The sequence below is a fragment of the Bombus flavifrons genome, chromosome 2 (assembly GCF_040668555.2).
Source record: "Bombus flavifrons isolate JBK064 chromosome 2, iyBomFlav1_principal, whole genome shotgun sequence".
In the NCBI taxonomy this organism is placed as follows: Eukaryota; Metazoa; Arthropoda; class Insecta; order Hymenoptera; family Apidae; genus Bombus; species Bombus flavifrons.
The window spans coordinates 3,710,690-3,732,800 of NC_138443.1; the positions used below are offsets into that span (position 1 = coordinate 3,710,690).

The following is a 22,111-nucleotide window of genomic DNA, read 5'->3' on the forward strand; positions in this document are numbered from 1 at the left end:
TTTTCTAGCTGGTAGACATGGAAACGGTGAAAGCTCGCCGATGTATCGTTGGCCTTGGGAAGAAATGTCAGAGAACCGTCTTTTGATGGTAGACAACTTTGTATGAAATATCGTAAAAGGAGTTATAAGATGTAGTGAAAACTATTCTTGTTCATTGATTAATCTTGTAGAGTAGTGTTTATTAATATCAATGTATTACATAATAACACAAGAGCTTTCGAAATTTTAACTGAACGTGTAAATGACGAGGGTGATGCACTTATGACCTTGGAGAGGAAGGTCAGAGAAATGTTTTTTCATTGTGGAGAATTTTATGAAATAGACAAAGTGATGGGTGTTGTTCGACCGTGTTCGCGGGAAGACGCGTCTGCGATGTGACTCGTCAACGAGAGTCGCAAATTCTCGTCTCGATTAATATCGACATCACGAACCAGTCGATTCCCTACTTCGATTACGACGATAGGAAAATTTTAATAGAATCTAACACAGGGTTTTACAGTTTAAATATAACTTTATATTTCATAAAGAACACCTTCGAAGACTGAATGTGCGGATGAATGTCAAGCGTAAGCGGAACGGTGTCGTTTTTCTGTGTATCTTATGCGGAGAGCTGAGAACAAGTGAAGTATAGATGATGCGTGTAGAAAGGATGAAAACTTGGGACAAACGTCAATTCGTAAATTACAATCTTCGGTGAAGAAGTAACAGCAACGATCGTCGCTCCTAATTGGTTGGAAAAGCAGGTAGAAAATGAGAACTGATCGCCCCCAAACTGAAGGTCACTCGAGGGTACGCTCCATACCGACATCCCGCGTGTCCTAACGCTCAATTGTTGTTATTGCTAATAAAATCAAATAATATGTATAGTAGGAATAAGAGACTCGACGTATGGTAGAAATAAGGGAAACACTAAACCTTATGGCAGGCAGATGAAATCATTGGTAATACAGACTAATTTTCAACACGGCAGTAACGGCTCCTTGGGGATTATTCCTGGTCCGAGTGAATTTGTTAAGGAAAGCGTGGGCGGAGAAATTAAACTGGAAAAAGGTATACGGCATCTTTAGAAAATTGGAAACGGCTATTCTCGAAAGGTTGTTGTGGATGAAGAAATGGACGAGTGTGTAATGACTGGGTTACGATACGGAACAAGTGTCACAGAAATTATTCTTTTCGATCTATATATCGCATCTATTGATGTATATTAGTTTTTATATTTAGAATAGAGTTTAATAATGTTTCTATAGTACATAAATATACTACGTATTTGAATAATGCAAAGATAACTTATTAAGTTTTGGAAAGAGACGATACAATAACTTTATGTTTATTCAATGAAAGTTAATTAGAATTCCACTTGAAACTCAATCAAAAGATTAATTAAGCTCTGTATGAAACAATATTCAAATATTTAAACTGTTCTTAACCGAACTCCCATCTTAACAGACTGGCACGCTAAGTTTTACCCCATTCACCACTTAGTAAAATAGTAATAAAACACCAAATTATATCAAGTACACTGTAAGATAAAGGGATTGAAGCGGTTAAAATTCTTTCCTTAGGACTTAGACAGGAGTTCAAACAAGAAATTTCAAATTGGTCAAGTGTGAAACTTTTAATCGAAAACAAAACCGTGATCAAAGAACTATTCCAGTGCAATTTATCGCGATAAATGTCCTCGTCTGAGTTACCGTTGAGATCGAGGGCATCAAGGATCTTGTCGAACTATTAAATCGGATCTGTGAAACTTTAAATTGTGTCAGACCGTCTTAGCAAAGTGTCTCCTAACACGATTCGTCGCTGCTGCTCGTCAGATCTTGTTTCTGGTTTAATTAAAGGTCATAAAATGATAAGCTGGATAATCTATTGACATGGAGAAGCAACCGATTGGTAATTGCAGTCAAATCGATCGAGCCCTCCAATGAGGATGATTTACTATGAGTGCCGTGAGAAAGAACGTGGGTAGCTCACGCTTGCAATTAGTTACATTTATACGTACACTTTTCTTTGGATCGATTTGGCTGGAGCTTAAGCATCAGTGAGTCTTATAATGAAAAATGAGAAAATAGTTTCGTTACAGCCTCATATACAATAATTCGCAAAGTGTTCTTATATTTATTGTAAAACCCGAGAATATTCGAACACGGCATACAAACATCTTCATGAATTGTTTTATGAATATATGTGTAAATTCTATAGAATTTAGAACATCAACCGATGGTTTGACTTTCCCTGTGTTTACTGGGAGCCGGTCGAACAATATAAATAGAGAAGGACGGAGACTTAGGATAGAGAATAAAACAGGATTTCAAGAAGCGAAGATTGAACAAAGAAGAAGAAAAACAAGTTAAAAGCTATGGTAGAAGGAGAAAGAGAAGAGAAATTAGAAGCGAAGAGTTTTTTGAGGAGATACGGAAGAAGACCTGGAATCGATCGCCTGGTTTCCAAAATATTACACCATTACATATGTATATCTACTTAAACTTCCAAACCAATCTAAAAATGTACGTGTCACGTAAAAATATGATATAGATAAATACTGTAGATTTAAAACATAATGTGATTTTGTACTACGTTTAACTGAGTTGTGCGTCACTTCTGCAACTTTTATGTAATTATTATTAACTCAGAAGGAAGGAATATCGCAATATCTCAAATAATGAGACAAACAAGCTAAAAACAGCCTTCTTTTATCGTATAAATGAGGAATATAGTAGGAAAGAAATATCGATTTCTCTCTTGACGTAAGAGAAAACATGTCTTAGAACCGAATGCACAGTGAGCTTTACCGAGATATTTTATTATTACCTAAGTTTGAGCATAAGACACCACGTATCTGTTGTGGTTTAGAAAATCCCACAAGGAAGGCATATAACGTATACTTGCTGTACTTGCACTTCAGTTCAACACTAAACCTACCACTGCTGATCAAATTGACCGTTTTCAAATTTCTACACAAATTTAACCATATTTAAACGTTATCATATCGCTTCATAATTTACGACTTTTCATAAAACATTCATACAATTATTATATTTTTAATAATTGTAATATAATATTTTTCGGTATTTATTTCTAGTTTGCTTTTTTCTTTTCTAAGAAAAAATTGCATTCTGTCCTACCTACCGCGGGCGGTCAATTTGACCGGTCGATCAAATATTTTATTTACTTTTAAAATAAATGCAATCAGTACAAAGAAAAGGCTATCTCTAGATCAGATTACAAACAAAGTCAGTAATAGCAAATAATAACAACTGTTACGCCCATAGTCTTGTTATAAACCATAATCCATCCCTCGATCAAAATGGCCACCAAGTGTCAAAACATATCAACTCAGGCCCATAATAATCCTAAGGAGCCGCCACAAAATTTAGCATTTTTTACGGTCAATTGTTACAAACATTTTAAAAGTCGAGAAGTTTCTTAGGGTTATTGCTCATTCTGATAAAACACGCGGCTTTCCACGTTCAACGGTCAATTCCACCCTCGAGCAACCGTTGATGGAGAACGACCAGCACCCATAAATATTTTCGTATAAATTTCGCCGTCACAGACCATATTATTACTTGCTATCGTCCTTTCGACCAGAATACATCTCAGTTTGTTAATCAATCAGTCGACATCTAAACTTGTTATTTCTAAAACTCAGACAGAAAGCATCTCAGAGCGTTTTATATAAAGTCGTTTGTTGTTATATCTATATTTAGAGGTAGGATCGCGTTAGCTATTACTTTATTATTCGGATGAAAAACGCCACACTTCTCGGAGCCGAAAAACCTTTATTGCATACACTTGGAAGGGACACGAACGAATGAACGAAAAGGAAGTCTTAAACTATCGATCTGGTCTATCGACCGTGTCTAGTAATATCTTCTAGTTACTCTTCTAGTTTTTGTAACTAGCCGTCAGCATATAGATGGCGAACGAGAACTCACGTTGTCATTTTCAACATTGTTATAAAAGAAAAAGTAAAGGATATATAATTTGACAATAATTTTGTATTCCGTACATGGTATTATTCTGTGATAAATATTTACCTTGGAAATGTCAAGACTTTCCAAAAAATACATTATTAAGGAGAATAACGGACATAGAAGAAGACTGTTCAGTGTGCGATGAACAAGAAACTACAGCAACAGAAAGCAGCATGGAAACACATGAAAAGCTATTTACAACCGAATCAGAGTTGAATATTATAAATAAGCGTTCACGTCCAGGGCAAAAAGGAAAGAAATTATCGTTGACAGCAGAGAGTGGGATTGATGTAGAGTACCAAAGTATCAAAACTAGACCCGATGGGACAGTTTGGAGAGAAATAGATGCAAATCCCGAACCTGGCAGGACATCGGCCCATAATATTTTTAGGGATATGCTAAACGGCATATAATGAAAGCACAAGTAAAGACGGCATTTTATCTTATCATTGATCACCGTATAAGGAATATAATAAAATGTATGGAAGAAGAAGCATTTAGAGTATTGGGGACTAGGTGGGAGGTAGATACAACAAAACTAAATGCATTTATTGATCTGCTATATGTTCGCGGTGCATATCAGGCAAAGAATTTAGATGTTTCATATTTTTGGGATAAAATTTGAGGACCTGCATTTTTTTCAAAAACAATGGCAGGAATGACTTTGCTGAAATTATGAGGGTTATACGATTTGATAAGAAGAGCGAAAGAAGCCAATATTTACGAACCAATAAATTTGCAACGGTATCTACAGTATGAGACTGATTTATAGAGAATTCACAAAATTGTTATAAACCTGGTACACGTATTATTGATGTATAAAGAATCGCGGGGAAAAACCATGCAATAAAACTATCAACAAGCTAAGATTCATTACCACAAAATACTTGTCAAGTAAAATATTATAAAGGTTACAAAACTACGAAAATCTGTCCAAGATGCGGGAAATGCACATTTGATAATAAGATAATTTGTAAAAAGTGCAGCGAAGATGAATAAGCTATATCTCTATGTAAATAAAAGTGTAATTTTATTTAAGTCTATAATTGAAGTTAAACAAAAGTAAATTTGGACGAAATTTTCTGAAAATTCATCATTCTACATACATTCAGTTATATATTGACCATTATCTAAGTTAAATCATAAAAACTATTACTTTTCTAATCACCGATCACTTTGACCGGACACGGTAGAAACAGGTGTACACGAAATATCGGTGGGTTTAGTGTTAGCGATGAAAAGGACTAAAGGGAATTTTGTGAAGTCTATGATAAAGTGGACAATGAATATTGTTGTAATTTTTGGCTTCAAATCGCTTTCCAAACATTGCTCTGGATAACAATTTTTCCAAGGCACAATATAAGTGATAATGACCATGGAATAGTATTGTGTAGCATATATACATAGTAGATACATAAATACAGTAGAAGTATATAGAACTATATATGTATTAGGTTGTCCGAAAAGTTTCTTTCGTTTCATAAGGTGATTTCTATTATTATATTCGTGCATTCAATTTCTGTTATTATATTCGTGCATAATTCGATAAACTAATATAAAACAAAAAACATTGTGCGTCTATTATTATTATATATATACATATATATATGTATATACTTCAATACTTAATTTATTGAATAAAAATATTTTGTATCGAGTAAAGTAGTATTGAAATCAGTGAAAGAGAACATGATTAAGTAATGAAGCTGTTTATATATAATTAGCTGTTTCGCTAAATTACGAGATAATGAAGGGATAGCTTAAATAAGTGATTATGTTTAATGACCTGCTAATGATTATTTTCTTTTTTTTATTCTTAAATAAGTTATATAAGCTAGCGAACTCTTCCTTCACGAATAAATTGCATGTGTACTTCATTCACAAAATACAACTTTTCTCAAAATCGTCATTTTTAGAATAAAAGTCTTGGAGAAAATTCACCGAATAACACACAAAGCCCAATTTTTTAAATCATGCTATCTCGTATAAACTAAACATTATACATTCTCGAATTTTTCTAAACTCAAATATATTTATTATATCAAAGACATTCAACTGCGAATGTTCTTGAAATTAATTACTACAATTCCGACGATGATGCAATTTCTTTCCAAAATATAATTGCAACAGAAAAAACTCTAAAGTAAAAAGAATTAGAACTCTAAACCGAGAAAAACGCTTACATTAACCTACATACAAACTTATCCCAAAATTCCCCACGTACTTACTAATTACCCCAACGCTTCCAAAAGCTAATCTGATGAAACAAAAAAGTAAAATAGAGTGGACAATTTTACGCAACTTATACGAAACATTCTAAATTGCAAAGATATGACCCCAGAGTCTTGAAAATCTTTCTTTCTAAAATTTAAACTTTTGTATCCTGAAAGTTTCGCTGTGTACTTTAAAGCGGCAATTTCATTAGTGTAGTATCATGAATCAAGTACCTACGTAGAATGACATCAAATATTTTTAACGATATCTATAAGAAAATACTGTGTAGAGTTTCATAATGTATTAAAGTAGATAGAAATATAGTAGATATTTCCGTAGAATTTCGTATACATACGTATACATTTATGCTACGATAATGAAAACTATTTATACAGAGTGTCCCAGATATTTTCCGCAAGAAGAAAAATAAAGGAAGCTGTCATATAAACATAAACTTATAAATACTTTATTATTGTAAATGCTTTATGAAAAATGTATAACTTTAGATTGCCGATTCTAGAATAAAGATAATAGTGAAACATAATAATCGAGATAATAATCGAGATAAATTTCTGATGTTGGTATTGACATTCGCCTTGCATTTGGAACTCCTAAAACGGCTCAATTTGTTTACCATACTGACGACTGATTATATTACCATTTACAGACACGGAGAATCCGAAAGTTTCGACGTGCCCGACGTCCTTTGAAGTGCGGCTAAGCCCCAGCGAGCGAAATCGCTTAATATTCTGGCAGGAGCCAACGTTCACCGACAACGTCGCCGTCGAGCGGGTCTACAAAACGAGGGTGAGCAAACGACATCGAATTCGGCCGGGTAATCCCCGCTGTCTCCGTTTCCGACCGCTCCACCCGCCCCCTCTGGACAGTCGGAAATTTCTGCTCGCGTTTGATCTTGAGAAGATGACGCCTCGCGACGACTCCTTCCTTTATATCCGATTTTATTTCTTCCTTTATTTCCGCGTGGAAAACGCCCCTTTTTACCCCCTTTTCGCATTCCTCGCCGCGAGGGGATAAGATTCCCATCCTCCTTCCTCCTTCTTTCTCTCTTCTTCTTCGTCCCTTTTCTTTCTACCAGACACTTCTTCTCCCGCGAACAGTTTATTAAAACTTCTTCCCTTAACGATCAAACTTACCAATCTCGCGGTTATCTGCGGTCTCGTCATTAATTACCTCGCTGTGTCTCGAAGACGCGGACTAGGTAAAAAGAGGAAGAATAGTGGAAATTCTTGGGTGATCAACTTTTTTCTACTCTCCTTTTCGTTCTTTTCCTTTTATCTATCTTTTTTCTTCATTTGTTTACTCGTTTACCTAATTCTTCTTTTTTATTCCATCACAAAGTGTTCCATTCTTTTTTATTTAGCTTATCATTCGAAATCGTTCGTTAGATAAAATTCTTGCTTCTTTATAAAACTTTAATTTTCACTTCTTGTCGATTCTAAGCATGAAGGATAGCGTATTAATCTACTATTTTCGCTACACGTAATCACGCACTGGTACGCTGAAACAGAAATTAATGCCAGCGCTATTTCTTATGGCAAGCTATAAGCTTCGATAATCACCATTTAATTTTACTACAAAAATTTAAAGCGCAAAATAAGAGATAACATTATTTATAGAATGACCTATAAAAAACTATTATTAATGATATTTGTGACTTCCTGTTTCATCCTTATGTGAAAGATTTTTTTGACGCAATAAAACTTGTTTTCTCGGTAGAAACAAAAGCCAGATTAGGACATAAAAGTTTGGAGGATCGAACGGCGCTTAACTTTCCCTTATTTCCTTTTCTTTTTCTTCTTCTCCCCCTTCTTTCCTTTCTCTTTCTCTTCTTTTTTAATTTCTGTTTGTCTATCTGTTTGTCTCTTCTATTTTTCTGTTGAACTTGTACTTTGGCGGGGGTTGTACACTTTACTTTGGTGAATGGAGTGGATAGTAAAGTTAGAACAGAAAGTTTGAGGTCGATGATAATTAGCTACGGTTGGATTTCGAGCACTCGTCAAGCAGGCGAACGACATCGCGACCGTTGCGTTATAACGCGATAACGTGTTCGCGAATTGGCTGGACGGGCGATAATTGACCCAGCCGTAATTGGAGGGCTTCCTCCTACGCGGCTAATAAACGCGACGCGACGTTCCGGTGTGCACCGACAAATTGCTAAGTTGCGTCGATTAAAGTGGGCTCCGAGAGAAAAGCGAGGGTACTAGGATAGGGATTAAAAAAGGGAATATTGGCGAAGAGAGAAAAGTGCGTGTAATGAAAGTAACGAGGAAGACACGCAAAAAGGTAGAAAATAATGGCAAATGAAGATACCTATGGGGTTTTAAGGTGTTAAATTTCAGTCGATTTTATTGATATTAGACTGAAAATGTTTACGTATTTTTGAGAAATTCGACTTCTGCTTTGCAAACGTGGGCGTTTTGTCGTCGGATTAGTTGGAACATAATACTACGCCTTATGTGGTTTGTTATTATACTAATTATTATATGAAGACAACATGAGAAAAATATTCATAATAAACCCATTTTTAATTCACGAACTTTCATGTAATTTGGTGATTACAAGACAGTTTTAATCCTATCAGGAACAATTTGATAGATTTGAAGATATAATCCTTTCGAAAATAGACGATAAATCCATACGATGATAGAAAACGATAGGAAAGAAACAAATAATATTAATATAATCGTCATGTTAATTGATTAATGTTGGCAATATTTTTACGTGTTCAAGAGGGTTACAAAGTCAAATATAAAGATAGGTGAGTTAAGAAATTCTTATTTTCCAAATTCTTAAACTTTTCTAAAAATCCATTCAGCTACCAACAAATTTTTAATATTATAATCTTCAGCATTTTCTAAAATACCAATTCACTACGTAAAGAAATGGAAATAAATAAAAATATCAGTCAAAACAAACATGAGAAACGAAAAGAAGAGAAGAGAGGGATCGAATGAATGGAAGAACCGGGTGGAGGGCACGAGTTAATCGACGCAACGCGATTCAATCGTCGAAAGGGGTGGGTATCGTCTGAGAATTCATCGAGGATTCTATCGAACATTGGCCGTGGTGTCTGGGAATGCGGAGTTATCGAACGATAAACGAAACTCGTCGCACGTCTGCCGCTTTAGATAATAATTCGAAGTGCTCACGGTATCACGGCGGCCGTTCTGTATTTCAATCCCCAAAGCGGGGCGAGTTTCAACACGCGAGGGCGGTTGCCATCGAAAGTTAACTCGCGTATATTCCCACGCAGGAACCCGGACAACTGATGTACCCCGGCATTCACAACGTGCGCTACATCGCTTCCGATGCAGCCGGAAATCGAGCCGAATGCCATTTCTCGATACACGTACGAGGTAAATTTATGTAATGTGAGAGAACGACGCGCCCGGTTGAGCAATCGATGATATCGAACTACGACGACCTCCGCCGAATATTTTCGCCTGGTAAATTGGAGGGTGGACAGAGAACGTCCTGTTAGCTGGACGCGATGATTGCCTGTTATATACGATCACTGCGCTCAGCGGAGGATCCTGGTTTATGGTTTGTTAGGAAGCTGAACGAAGATTCACTCGCATGCGCGTTTGCAGGGGAAGTTGTTCCTACTAGCAGATAACATGTGGGTGTTCATGCATTTAAAGGGATTTTAAAAGTGTAAAAATATTCAAAATTTATATTTACAATGTTCATGCAAATATATGAAATAGGAAATATATGAGAAGTGATATATAATTATATTTGATAATAATATATAAAAAATAATCTGTATAAATTATATATATATATATTGTTATCACATTTATTGGCTGCGATAAATTTCTATTCAGGTTCCATTTCTTTAAATATGTATTTGTACAAATATCCGCAACCTAATTATCTCTTTAAAGCAGTGATCGTTTTAGAATTTTAGATCTGATAAATCCTTTGACAGTTTTTATGAAAAATGGAATTTCTTATTCCAAGACTAACAGAATTTAATGTAAAATAATGATAAGAGAAATTTACGTGAATGACTGGGAAAAAAATATTTCAGTTGAGATAGATTCGAACACCATTTTTAAGAAAAAGATAGTACATTTAGGATTCTTATTTCCCATGAATTATAAATCTATATCATCTTTTAAGACAATAATTACAACAAGTACTAATCAGAGTAATCTTTCCATTGGCTTAAAAAAAAATATGAAGACTGTTGGAACGTAAGTACCAAAGCGTAACTTTAGTAATAAAATAATAATTAGTAGAAAGAAAAAAGTAATCACTAAGGTGTAACTTCAGACATGAAATAGTAATTGTTAGAAACGTAAAAATACCTGTAAAAGTTATACATTTCTTGGGCGAAGCCCTCTTTCCACGCAATTTATCAGATAAGATCTATCTTAATCGACTTCACCTAATTACATCGGTTTAATGGATTCAATGAAGGCGATTCTCATAAAATTTCCGTGTAGACCAATCGCCTAATCGAGGAATCGCCATGATAAGAAAAAGAATTATACTTTCGTCGGAGGCTCGGGGAAATTTCATCGTCGATAACATCGATTGCTCACGATAGAAGACGATTAATCGAACTTATCTGGTGTCCCGTACATTTTCAGAATCCGAGCATCGTCGAGATTCCGAGGTGAGCTAAAAAGGGATCGTTTGCCAAGGTCTCGTACGAGCGGAATAGTTTTCTGATACGATGAAATGGCTAGTCCCTTCTTTCATCAGAAACATAACTTTATTTTTTTCATTTCGTAGCATTTTCAGCAATCCTCATTTTCTTTAGCTTTAGTGCTCCGAAAGTTTCACTGCCGCATGTTGTCGCTCGTTATTTGATAACATTACAATTATAATTCCTTAATTTAATTATTTAATTTTTTTATTGACAGTTATAAAGAATAACTTAGAGAATCGCTTAATTTTATTTATTATTTATTTTTTGAAAATATTTTGTTTATTTTCGTTCTTTAGCAACTGTCAAAAGTGTAAAGTTACAAACGTGTATTTATTGAAAGTTTGATACCGAAAAAGTTGTATATATACGCAAGTATAAACAAATTCAATGAACATAGGTGTGAACATTAATCCCGAAAAAAATAAATTCTAAACAAGTGTTTGTTTTATCTCATTTTGAGTAATAAAGAACTACAGACCAGCAACGTGGCATAGGATGTTGTAACTTACGTACTACCAACTCTAACAAATAAAATGGATTGTCTATATTTATTTCGGGATTAATTTACAAACCTATATTGTTTGAATTTTTCTGGTTTATTTATACAAGTATTACACGCCTATAAATTATTCAGCTTTTTTAAAATCCCTCTGTACATAGTACACGGGTCAAGTTTGAAATCGCTTTCATTAGAAAAATTAGTAAATTTGCAATGCTGTCTAAAATTTTCTAATTTTTAAGCTAAAATTTTTGTTTATTCTTTGTTTAGTCTTTCAAACGCCAAATAAAGCATATTCTGGCCTACATTAACATTGCATGATAATTTTATCTAACCCTCTAAAAAAACAAATTTCTGCTTTAAATTTAAAATGTCCAAAAAATGCACGTAACTACGTGTTCCACTTTCCCGAAAAATCGTAAACTTATTCGTGAAAAAAAATGCTCGAGGTGGATGCACGAATGCACGAATCTTCGCAAGAGAAGACATAAATTCGTTAGCGTTGCATAATTCGACGGTGACGAATACGGGCAAGTCTCGCCGGAAATCCGGTATCCATCGCGTGATCTCGTGCACTCCCTTATCTTTTCCCTTTCGTGGAAGAAAAATTCCAGAAGCCGCGGGATGCTGTTGCATGTTCGAAAGTGTTCTACCCGAGAAAATTTCGAAACGCTTCCTACGTTTACTTAGTTTATCACGCGATTTACGAGAGAGGATTTTCTGGCCGAGCTGACAGACAACTTTATAGTCGTTCCACGAGTTTTTCATGTGAGAAAAGCGATAGCTTCTTATAACGGAAATAGCTGTACGCGATTGTAAACGTAAGGGAAATTCGCTAACCGACAAATTTCGTGTCGTCTTCGTTTTCACGTCCAGTTACTCACGAAAGTATTTGAACACTTACCAGAGAAAACTTATAAAATTATGAGAAAACAGATCACATTATATATGTTACGTAAAACGTTTAAAATTTTCGTTTACATTATAATGAAACAGCACTATCGTGATTAATATTGGTAGGATTTGAAACTAATTTGAAAATGTATATGGAAGTTACAAGCTACACATTGTAAACACATATATATTTAATCAAAATTAGTATATGCTATGAATAATCATCTTTTACATAATGTATAAACATATAATACGTGTTAAATATGGTCCACTAAATATGTATCGAGTGGATAATAATAATTTAATATTGTGGATAATTGATTACGTGCTCTTGTGATCTTTGCAACGTGTATACTTGCATAAAATATCTTGTACAATTTATGTCCATTGTAAAAAATATATTACTAATTAATAGTAGATTGTGGATTTTTATGAATTTATAGGAAATCTGAAAGTGCAACGTTGCACAAAATACACGCAATACAAAAATATACAGGGTGGTTGGTAACTGGTGGTACAAGCGGAAAGGGGGTGATTTTACGCGAAAAAAGAAGTCGGAAATATAGAATAAAAATTTTTCGTTCGAGGCTTTGTTTTCGAGAAAATCGACTTTGAATTTTCGCTCGGTACGCGTGCGCTTTATCACGTCTCGTTATAACGGATCTCACTGTAGATCGTTGTCTCGATGGAAAAATTAAAAAAAAAAATAAAAAAAAGATTTTTATTCTATATTTTCGACTTATTTTTTCGCGTAGAATCACTCCCTTTCCGCTTGTACCACCAGCTACCAACCACCCTGTAAAACATCCCAATGCGTAGTGCTTTCTTGGTAAATCAAACGGTTTTCTTCAGAGTTCCTAGCTTTTTAATTATATTCCTAATAATATTAATTTGTATAAAAATTGGCAGTTCATTAACTAATATACATCTTACGCGATCTGATAAAGGTATTATAAAGGTCTTGTATATTCTGGTATTATCTCAAATTTCTTCAAGTTTTTATTTTAAAACTTTGTATATACAAATTCCTATGTATTTCATCTATTGCAAAATGATAACTTGAAATATTTAAGTGGCTCATTTTTTGTATATATTCCCCTCCTACTTTCTACTTTGTTTTGTCTTTAAAATTCAACAAACAATTGAATATTTTCTATCTAGTATTCGATAGTACCATGCTAAAGAGAAAGCAGATAGCTGATTTGTGATTTAATGGTTCGACATCGGTGAGATGGTTTTATTAATGCAGCAGCATCCCCGTTAATTAGAAATCAATTAACTCACCTGTCGATTATTCGGATACCTATTAATTAAACTCTCGATCATCTGCATGCATAATAACCGTACCGATATTGGCATAATTAGACACTCATCGAATTAGTAAATCATATTAATACGTTGGACGCTGAATAGCGTTAATTAATGTTAAGATCAATCATTGAGTGAATTCTTTCTTATTTAGGTTTACATATTTTTTTCCTTCTTTTAAACTAGTTGGCTTAACAAATCTAGATACGATTAACGTATTATAATGCTTAAATTCTAAATACGTGCTTGCTCCTCAAGCTGCATACATATAATTACTGTTGCACGACCACTTAAAACCAATATTAATGATCACTTGATTATTGAGATCACGTTTCAGTAACACTCGCAACTGGATATTATTCGCGTGATTTAGATCGAATGCTACGTACAAGTTGGGACAAATAACCTGTATTTAATTTAATAACGCGTCTAAATTATATAATTGTTGCTGATTGTCGTAGACTTTGATTAATGTTCCAATAATTGTTGGACATGTATGATGCAATATCGATAATAAATAATTATTGAAATGATTATATTTAATAGTCAAACATTTTTCATTTCTATCAAGATTTTCTAAATATATTTGAAAGTATTCAGAGAACCAGTTCTGACCTTTGATCCAAAAAGTGATTCAATGATCTACTATCACACGAAGAAGCTATCAAATTCTTCTAACTAAAGTGTAGGTCTATTTCAACTAAATTTGTACACAAGAATAACACTTTTGCTTCAAAGATCTTAAACCAAGTCCGATTAATAATTTTATAAATTATGTCGCATTGTTATGTGTTTTCCTTTTCGTTCATACGACGAGTTCTACAAAATCGAAATTAAAATATCTTTTAAACTAATCAGTATTCAATTATTTCACTTTGATAACATTTGCGTAGGCTGAGAAGATAATTCGATCTATGCAAAAAGGAACGTGAGTTTCCATTTTAAAAAAATAACGCAACTGCAAAATGCATATACATCATTGCACTTATAAAACTAGTATGGTCGTGGAAATGTAGTCCTGCTTCGATTATTCATCTTCTTCCTCCAACATTTCCTTTCATCTTAAACGAAGGAAGATATATAACTTGTCCAACTTATATACACCTTGGCCATCAAATTTTGACAGCAATCGCAGCTATAGTTCACAGCAAATCGTTATTCAACCTCGAACTCGATCATCATCATCACCATTAAACGTCGACAATTTGTTCTCGCGTGCTCTTATCTGATGTTCTCGATCTAAATCAAAGTGATGCCCAGCTCCGAGTGTTAAGATAGCGGGCGTTTAAATCAAAGCAGCGGTTGAACGCCGTGCAACCAGCAGAATCCAATCTGAAACCGGTGCTTACACTTGTTTTGCTATTTAGCCACGGTACTACAGAAGAAGGATGCTGATGTGTCCCGGAAGACCACCCCAGCCGATACCATCCACCGCTTATGGGGTGAGTGTACGCGATTTCTTCCTCTAGAATAATTTTCGTTCTAAAGACCCGTTCAGACATGGCCAGCAGTTTAGTCAAATGACAAGTAAGAAATTCAGTACTAAAATTTTAAGATAGCGGTCAGATAAATCGGTAAAAATAAATTGCTGGATATATCTAAATGGTTTTTAGGCATCTATAGCTGAGATGACCAGGTCGCTCGATCAAAACCAGAAGAATGAATTATTTCTAATTGGACGACTACGATGAAGATATGAGATGTTGGCACACTATCCACAAGCTGAAATGACACAGGGGAAAGGGAAATCGCCCGATTCAGCCAATAATAACAATGTGTCTGAATAGGGGCGTCACTGTTTTGTCCGTCGGTTAGTACGAGCGAACGACTCCTCTTTCCCCAGTGCCGTTTCAGCTTGCAGGTAGTATGCCAACATCTCATCTCCCTAGAGTAAAAGTCGTTTCAATTTGGTTGACACTGTGTTTACACGAGTGAATTTGAACAATTTAAAGTCGATCGGTTAAATCGTTCAATCAAAAGTTGCCTAATGTAAACGATGTTTAAAGGCCCTAAATTCTAAACCTTTAGTAGTGAGTTACTTACTTGTCTCGCTTAACTAAGTTACTGGCCATGTCTGAACGAGCCTCAAAGGAGAAAATAGAGGGAGAAGAAAATCACGAGCCGCATTTTCAGTGGCAGATACCGAGCGGATGCTATCTGAGGTATACAAGAATCTTCTCCGGGGCGTACGCTGTTCAGAACTATCGAGGACAGAGACAGGACGCTTATCAGGAAGCGAGGGCGGCTTATCACGAAGTTCATCCCATTCACGAGAACCAAGGTCAAGCCCAACTACCTGCCTCGTATCCCCTCGGAGACTGTAAGTTTCTGCATGTTTCTGCACGTTTCTACACGCTTCTGTCCTTTCTAGTATTACTCTCCCCTTGTTGTTCTATTAGATCTTTGGGTTCCGATTGCACACAGTTTCATGCGATTTCCAAGTTTACAATATTAAAGCTCATATTATTTACGTTCAATGCGGGAAAATCTTTACTATTTTTTTCTTTCACGAAGAATATTGGAAAAAAAAAGATTTTTTCCTACATTTACTTAAAAAAATGTCTAAAATATACTGTTAAAAATGTCTAAAATAAACTGTTGAAAAATATTTAAAAAATATGTATGACATCATCGACATCGAGCTTGCTCTTCCTCGATAGATGTATCGAAGCCGCATTGAGTGCGTTAATTTTACGTGATTTTGATAATTACCGAAATACAGATTCGGATTTCGTACAGACCTCTCGGAGTTTTCCACCTATTTGATCTCAGACTTTTTCAATGGAATCGAACGTGATTATAAGGCCTAATTATATACGTGTTATAAGGCCTAATTATATAATTGGTCATTGTACCATCGTTTTATGAAATAAATATTGCATATTTTTAAATACAAATGCTCTTGACGTGTTTCATTGTCTTAAATAGAAATTAATAATCGTAAGAATCTTACATAAATTCACTATGATATATGTTGGAATACAAATATATTACACACATAAACACAAATAATCTTATACAGACACCTACACAGGCATTTGAACAGGACACTTACACAGGTCATACTCACTACTGTATAGAGAATGAGCTTCAAAATCTTTTAAGGGACCATGGGTCACTACGTACAGTCAGTCTGAGAGTAACTGGCCAACTGTCAACAATCCATAAATTCTTTACCTGCACACTTTATTAATTACACCATATCACTCACTTATACAGGGTGGTTGGTAACTGGTGGTACAAGCGGAAAGGAGGTGATTCTACGCGAAAAAAGAAGTCGAAAATATAGAATAAAAATTTTTCATTTGAGGCTTTGTTTTCGAGAAAATCGACTTTAAATTTTCGCTCGGTACGCGTGCGGTACGTTATAACGGATCTCACTGTAGATCGTTGTCTCGATCGAAAAATTAAAAAAAAAAATTTAAAAAAAAATTTTTATTCTATATTTTCGACTTCTTCTTTCGCGTAGAATCACCCCCTTTTCGCTTGTACCACCAGTTACCAACCACTCTGTATTTTAAATACATTTGGTCCTGTAATTCTGTTTAATAAATATCATCTAATATTATTTCAACATAAACATTGTGTCTTCCACAGATTATTTATCATAACTTTAAGATTAAATTCTAACAATATATAAAGCAATATCGTGATTTAATTCTCAAGAAAATGATTAGAGCTTATACACCTTGTTCTATTTCTAGAAGATATTAAGTTAAATACACACCTACATTAAAACTTCCTTTTATTACTTTAGACAACTTAATGCTATGTAATGAACCTATTTGCAGAGTGGCTTTATCAACATGCCGGGCAAGAATAATTAACTTACAAATGTACGAAGTCACACAAAATTCCAACACCATATAATACTTGATTCTATCATTCTATCTTTTATTCCTATTCATCAACTCGTTCATAAATTTGAAATAAAACAGTATTTATAATACCTGCGAACAATCTTCGTAATCGCGGTCAGAATTTCCATTTTATTCAAGTTGCAGAGAATTCTGTTGAAACTGTATTGCAAACATTAACTTCGTTCCACGTACGAATATTTCGCGGAAAACGAACTAATCCATTGCATCCAGTTAAATGGATGGATGTGTGTAATGTTTTCTCACAAATGTCGTGCTCCACTGGGAAAATGCCAAAAAATCCACTCGATCGACTGATTTAAACATTTCTTTTTTTATTGCATTTTTTACGAGAATTAGACCACGAGGAAAAAACGGGAATTAACTTTTACAGGGACTTTTTCTAACTGTTGTCGCAGAAATATTTCAATGCGCTGGCTAAAACAAAGCAGGGGACGTAACGACCCCATTTGCGGTCGTCCTATGCACGATCGCGGAAAAATTAGTATCATTTGCGACTTGTGCACAACAAAGTGGTAACTGCTACTAACTGGTCCTATGAGACCAATTGTAGTTTACGTAGGAAAAATGTCACGTTTTTTACATCCATCGAAAAGAAACACAGGCTAAGATGTTAAAATAAATGTTCAGAAAATAGAATTGCACAGAGATTAATTTTATCAGAGATTAAGAACAAAATAATAAAACATATAAATAATAAAAAGTTTCCAAAAAATAAATAATACTATAGATAATACAAACAAAAATCAAATGTCAAATCAAATTTGACAATTTATTTTAACAGCGTTCGAATTAGGAAATTCAAAAACTTATTAGGAGATATGTAAATCAGTTAGAATTAAAATAAAGGAATATAATTTGAAACGTATTATATTATGTGAAAGTATGATATGGATTTGAACAACGTAAATAATATTCGAAATTGTATATGTATATACATACTATGTTTGTCTTACTTGTCACATTTGATCTTCTCATAATTATTTTAAAACTTCCAAGTTTCTACGTTTATAACATCTATCCTAGTCTGGTCTTCGAATTTTTATTTTATTCTGGTTTCAACAAACAAAAATATATTTCACGTTTTCATGAAAGTCTTAGCATAAAATTCAAGACAATTAGTTGATTCTATTCAACAAATAATCTCTTACTTTTTAACTTTTCGGTAAATAATTACCTCTTCTCCTATGATTCCAAAAACTTTTGTTATATCGACTTGTTGCTACCATCAAAATTCGTTCATAGCATCGTTATAAAAACTAAACGTTCATAAAAATGTATCTGAATATAAAACAAGCTTTCACACAGTACTTATACAGACACAACGATATAACCCTTTTTTAGCTGAAAACATGTTCCCAGGGGAATACAGGACACAAAGTAATAGTCTCATTAGAATTTTAAATCCAGTATCTCTCACTGTATCCCGAGGATTCGATGCGCCAACAATTTCGACATTTTTTCAGTTCAAATATTTCGCATCCTACGACGAATGATATCAGTTCTTCCTTCTTTTCTTGCCTTTCTTCTTTCCCTCTTCCTTCATTATCACTGCATTTAATACAATTCCAGTTCTGATTTCGTTGAGATTAAAGCAACTTGGGAAGAAATTACTTTCCTCTGTTTTTAAAGAATTTTCAGGGAATCATCGGTTCTGTCCAGCTTCGACCTTTCTCTCATTCCACTTCCTCCACTCACCCCGCCATCTTAGCCTAGTTCGAGGCTGAAAATGCAGATAGTCGCAGCGAGCTCTTGGGACTTCCTTTCGATCCACGATCTTCGAAAAATCATCCATCTCCGGCAAGTGTTTCCCCTGTTTCTATCGATTCCCTCGCTTTCTCGTGTATTCCATGTCACGATATTTCTTTCTCAGCTTCCTGGAATTATTTTTCATAGATATTTTTGAAGCATTCTTTATCTGTTCGTGGATATGTATGTCTTATTTATTAGAATGCTTTTGTTTATTTGTTTTACCTACTTTTAGTTATTTTGGTTATTTTATTTGTCCAAGTCTGTAGTAATTAAGGGAGTATACTTAATTGTAATTTAAAGTCTTAATTCAATTAAATTCCGTAGCTATCAAGCGCAGAATAAAATTAAAGCTGTTTCGATAAATAAAGAAGCTTTTACATCGATCAGTGAAATTAAAAATTAACTAAAAATGTTGGAGTATTATATATATTATTATATACATATTTAATTATTGTGTAATGTATTTCTCAGTTCAGCAAAATAATTTTACAATATTTAGGTGAAATAATAGTACGAATCTGTATGATTCACAAGAACGTGGAACTGTTTCAGTAAAAATTGATTTACGACTGATTTCCATTTCCAGATTACTTTGACTTATCGCTGCGTTATTTCATGGTCTTGATTTTTACTTACGGCACAATTTCCGGGAAAATGTTTCCCGCTCGGCCGCAGACAAGCCGTTCTTTTATTTAGTATCACGATACTCTCAGGCGGAATTAAAAAATAATTCTCCCTCGCGAGATTTCTCTGTTCTAGCTAAAGCGATCTCTTTCTTCTTTTTAGCCTGTGTTTTCAACTTGTTTTCATAATTCTTCTTACCTTGCTCTGAACAATCGTTTCCAAAGGTAAATAATGAGAAGTTTAATTTTAATGGATTTCGTTTGTCGCATTGAAAGCAATATTTAATAAATATTTTATGACAATTTATCTATTGAAGAAGATATGACTGCCGTTGAAATGATACTGTAAATAATAGTTTAATTTATTAGTATTAATAGTGTAATATTTTTATAGTATCTGATATAATGAATACGCTTTTTATAGACAAGTCAGAACTTTGTAATTTTACAACAAGTATTTTTTAATCTTCCACTCATGAACATTTTAAATAAATGCAAGATGTGTTTCCTCAAAAGCAATCAAATCTCTTTTACTCCTCCGTGATGAAAAGATCACAAGAAATAACATTTCACAAGTCACACACATTTCACAACAACATTTCACAAGTAAAATTTTGTTACTATCCGAATGTTTATGGGACTAACTTGCCTTTCACTTTGATTTTCCTGGTACCTTAAACTTTAAACGTCAGTAGTTGTAACGTTAAAGCATTTGGAACTATTCAAAACGCTGTTCCTCGTTTACTATCATACCTAAAATCCACACTGGTATCACGAACATCCATGCAAATGATCTTAACTCTCGACATAAAAGCGCAAGAGAACGTTTGTGTTTCTTCAGAGGCAACAGAAAAAAATGCATCGCAACGACGTCTATTTGGCAATAGAAACGGAGTGCTTTCCGCGAACGATCTACCCCTTTACCCCACCGCGGTAACATTCTATTTTTCGACGCGAAAATCTGACGGAAAACGTTGAACAACACTCGCATGTATACGTGTATATGTATATATACAAAAACATGGGTAGTCGGCTGCGAAATGAAAGAGTGCGAAACCATTGTGCATCGAGTGGTTCGCTGACTGCACTTGGCTGCTACGATACGCGCGAACCCGCGCCGATGGTTTCGCGCGTATCGTGGCCACTTTCGTGGCCCCATTTCCGCTTTGCCGCCCCTTTCAACGCTGATTTTTCGCCGATTCGCACGTTCCACGATCCTCGATCAAAAAACAAAGATTCTCTAAGAGTGAAGAGCCTACGTAAGAAGAACCGAGCTCTGGGTGACGCGACTTTTGGAATTTTGGGTATTGAAGTTGGATCTTGGAATTTATTTAAAAATTCAACCTACACTTTCTTAAAGAATATTAATTAAACATTACAACTGCTAAAATATTTCAAGCAAATCAATCTTTTCCAAACAATTACAAATCCAACACGTCATACGTATACTTCCAACTAAATCATTCGATCACCAATTACCGTGCTTAATGCGACTATAAGTAATTGATTAAAAGAAGAAATAATAGTAACTCTAACGATTACAACGTTCCGTCGTAAAATTTCACTCACAATTCAAAGAAACGTATGCAAGCGTTATTAAAAATAAAAGTCCCCCTTGATATACCCGAGATTTTTCAGTCACGTCAACCGAATACCCCGGCTCCCATAATTTTTCACGGCACATCGCGGTGTGGTCGCGTCGACTTCGCCTCGAAGCGACAGATTACGTCGCGTTTCTCGTTACCGCTGCCCCCGAAGGCATGTTTTTCACCCAACCCTATATGAATATACAATCAGACGCGATCGACCTGGTGTCGTTGCCATCGCGGTATACAGATTAAATTTCGATAAAAAGGCATGGTCGCGAAAATCGACGTTACCTATCTCTTATCTCGCCCTCTTGTCTGCCCTCGCTTCGCAGCTTCCGTCTGGCGTCGCGATGGCGTCCCAAGTGACTGTAATTCGTACGGTAATTACGAATTAACGAGCGCACTCGGGCACACAGGGCGGTGTTAAATTGGTCCCGCGGAGGTTTCGCCGAAATTGCTAGCGGAAACACGACACATCGCAAGTAGCCCACGGGCGAGCAAATACGAAGCGAAATCGGATCGTGTAGTTTCATGGTTGACGAATTAGCAGCAAGCGTTTAGCGGATTCTTCGTTTGAAGGGATATGGGGTAGTTCGTGTCGTTTCAGATGCTTGATATGAGGTTCTCAATGGGTTTGTTAGATAATTAGCAGATACCGTTTTAGGTGAAGCAGAAGAGAATAGCTAGAGTAAAAGTTAA

The 22,111-nt window shown here is 34.9% G+C and overlaps 1 protein-coding gene across 1 annotated transcript in view; it reads left to right on the top strand.

The window, feature by feature from the left end:
* LOC138187333 (fibrillin-2) overlaps positions 1-22,111 on the top strand; it is a 222,284-nt gene that overhangs the window by 175,569 nt on the left and 24,604 nt on the right. The window contains exons 16-20 of the mRNA XM_069128003.1: positions 6,856-6,995; positions 9,463-9,565; positions 10,808-10,833; positions 14,938-15,012; positions 15,704-15,890. Coding sequence (XP_068984104.1) covers positions 6,856-6,995; positions 9,463-9,565; positions 10,808-10,833; positions 14,938-15,012; positions 15,704-15,890 — 531 coding nt within the window. The remainder of the gene's footprint in view (positions 1-6,855; positions 6,996-9,462; positions 9,566-10,807; positions 10,834-14,937; positions 15,013-15,703; positions 15,891-22,111) is intronic.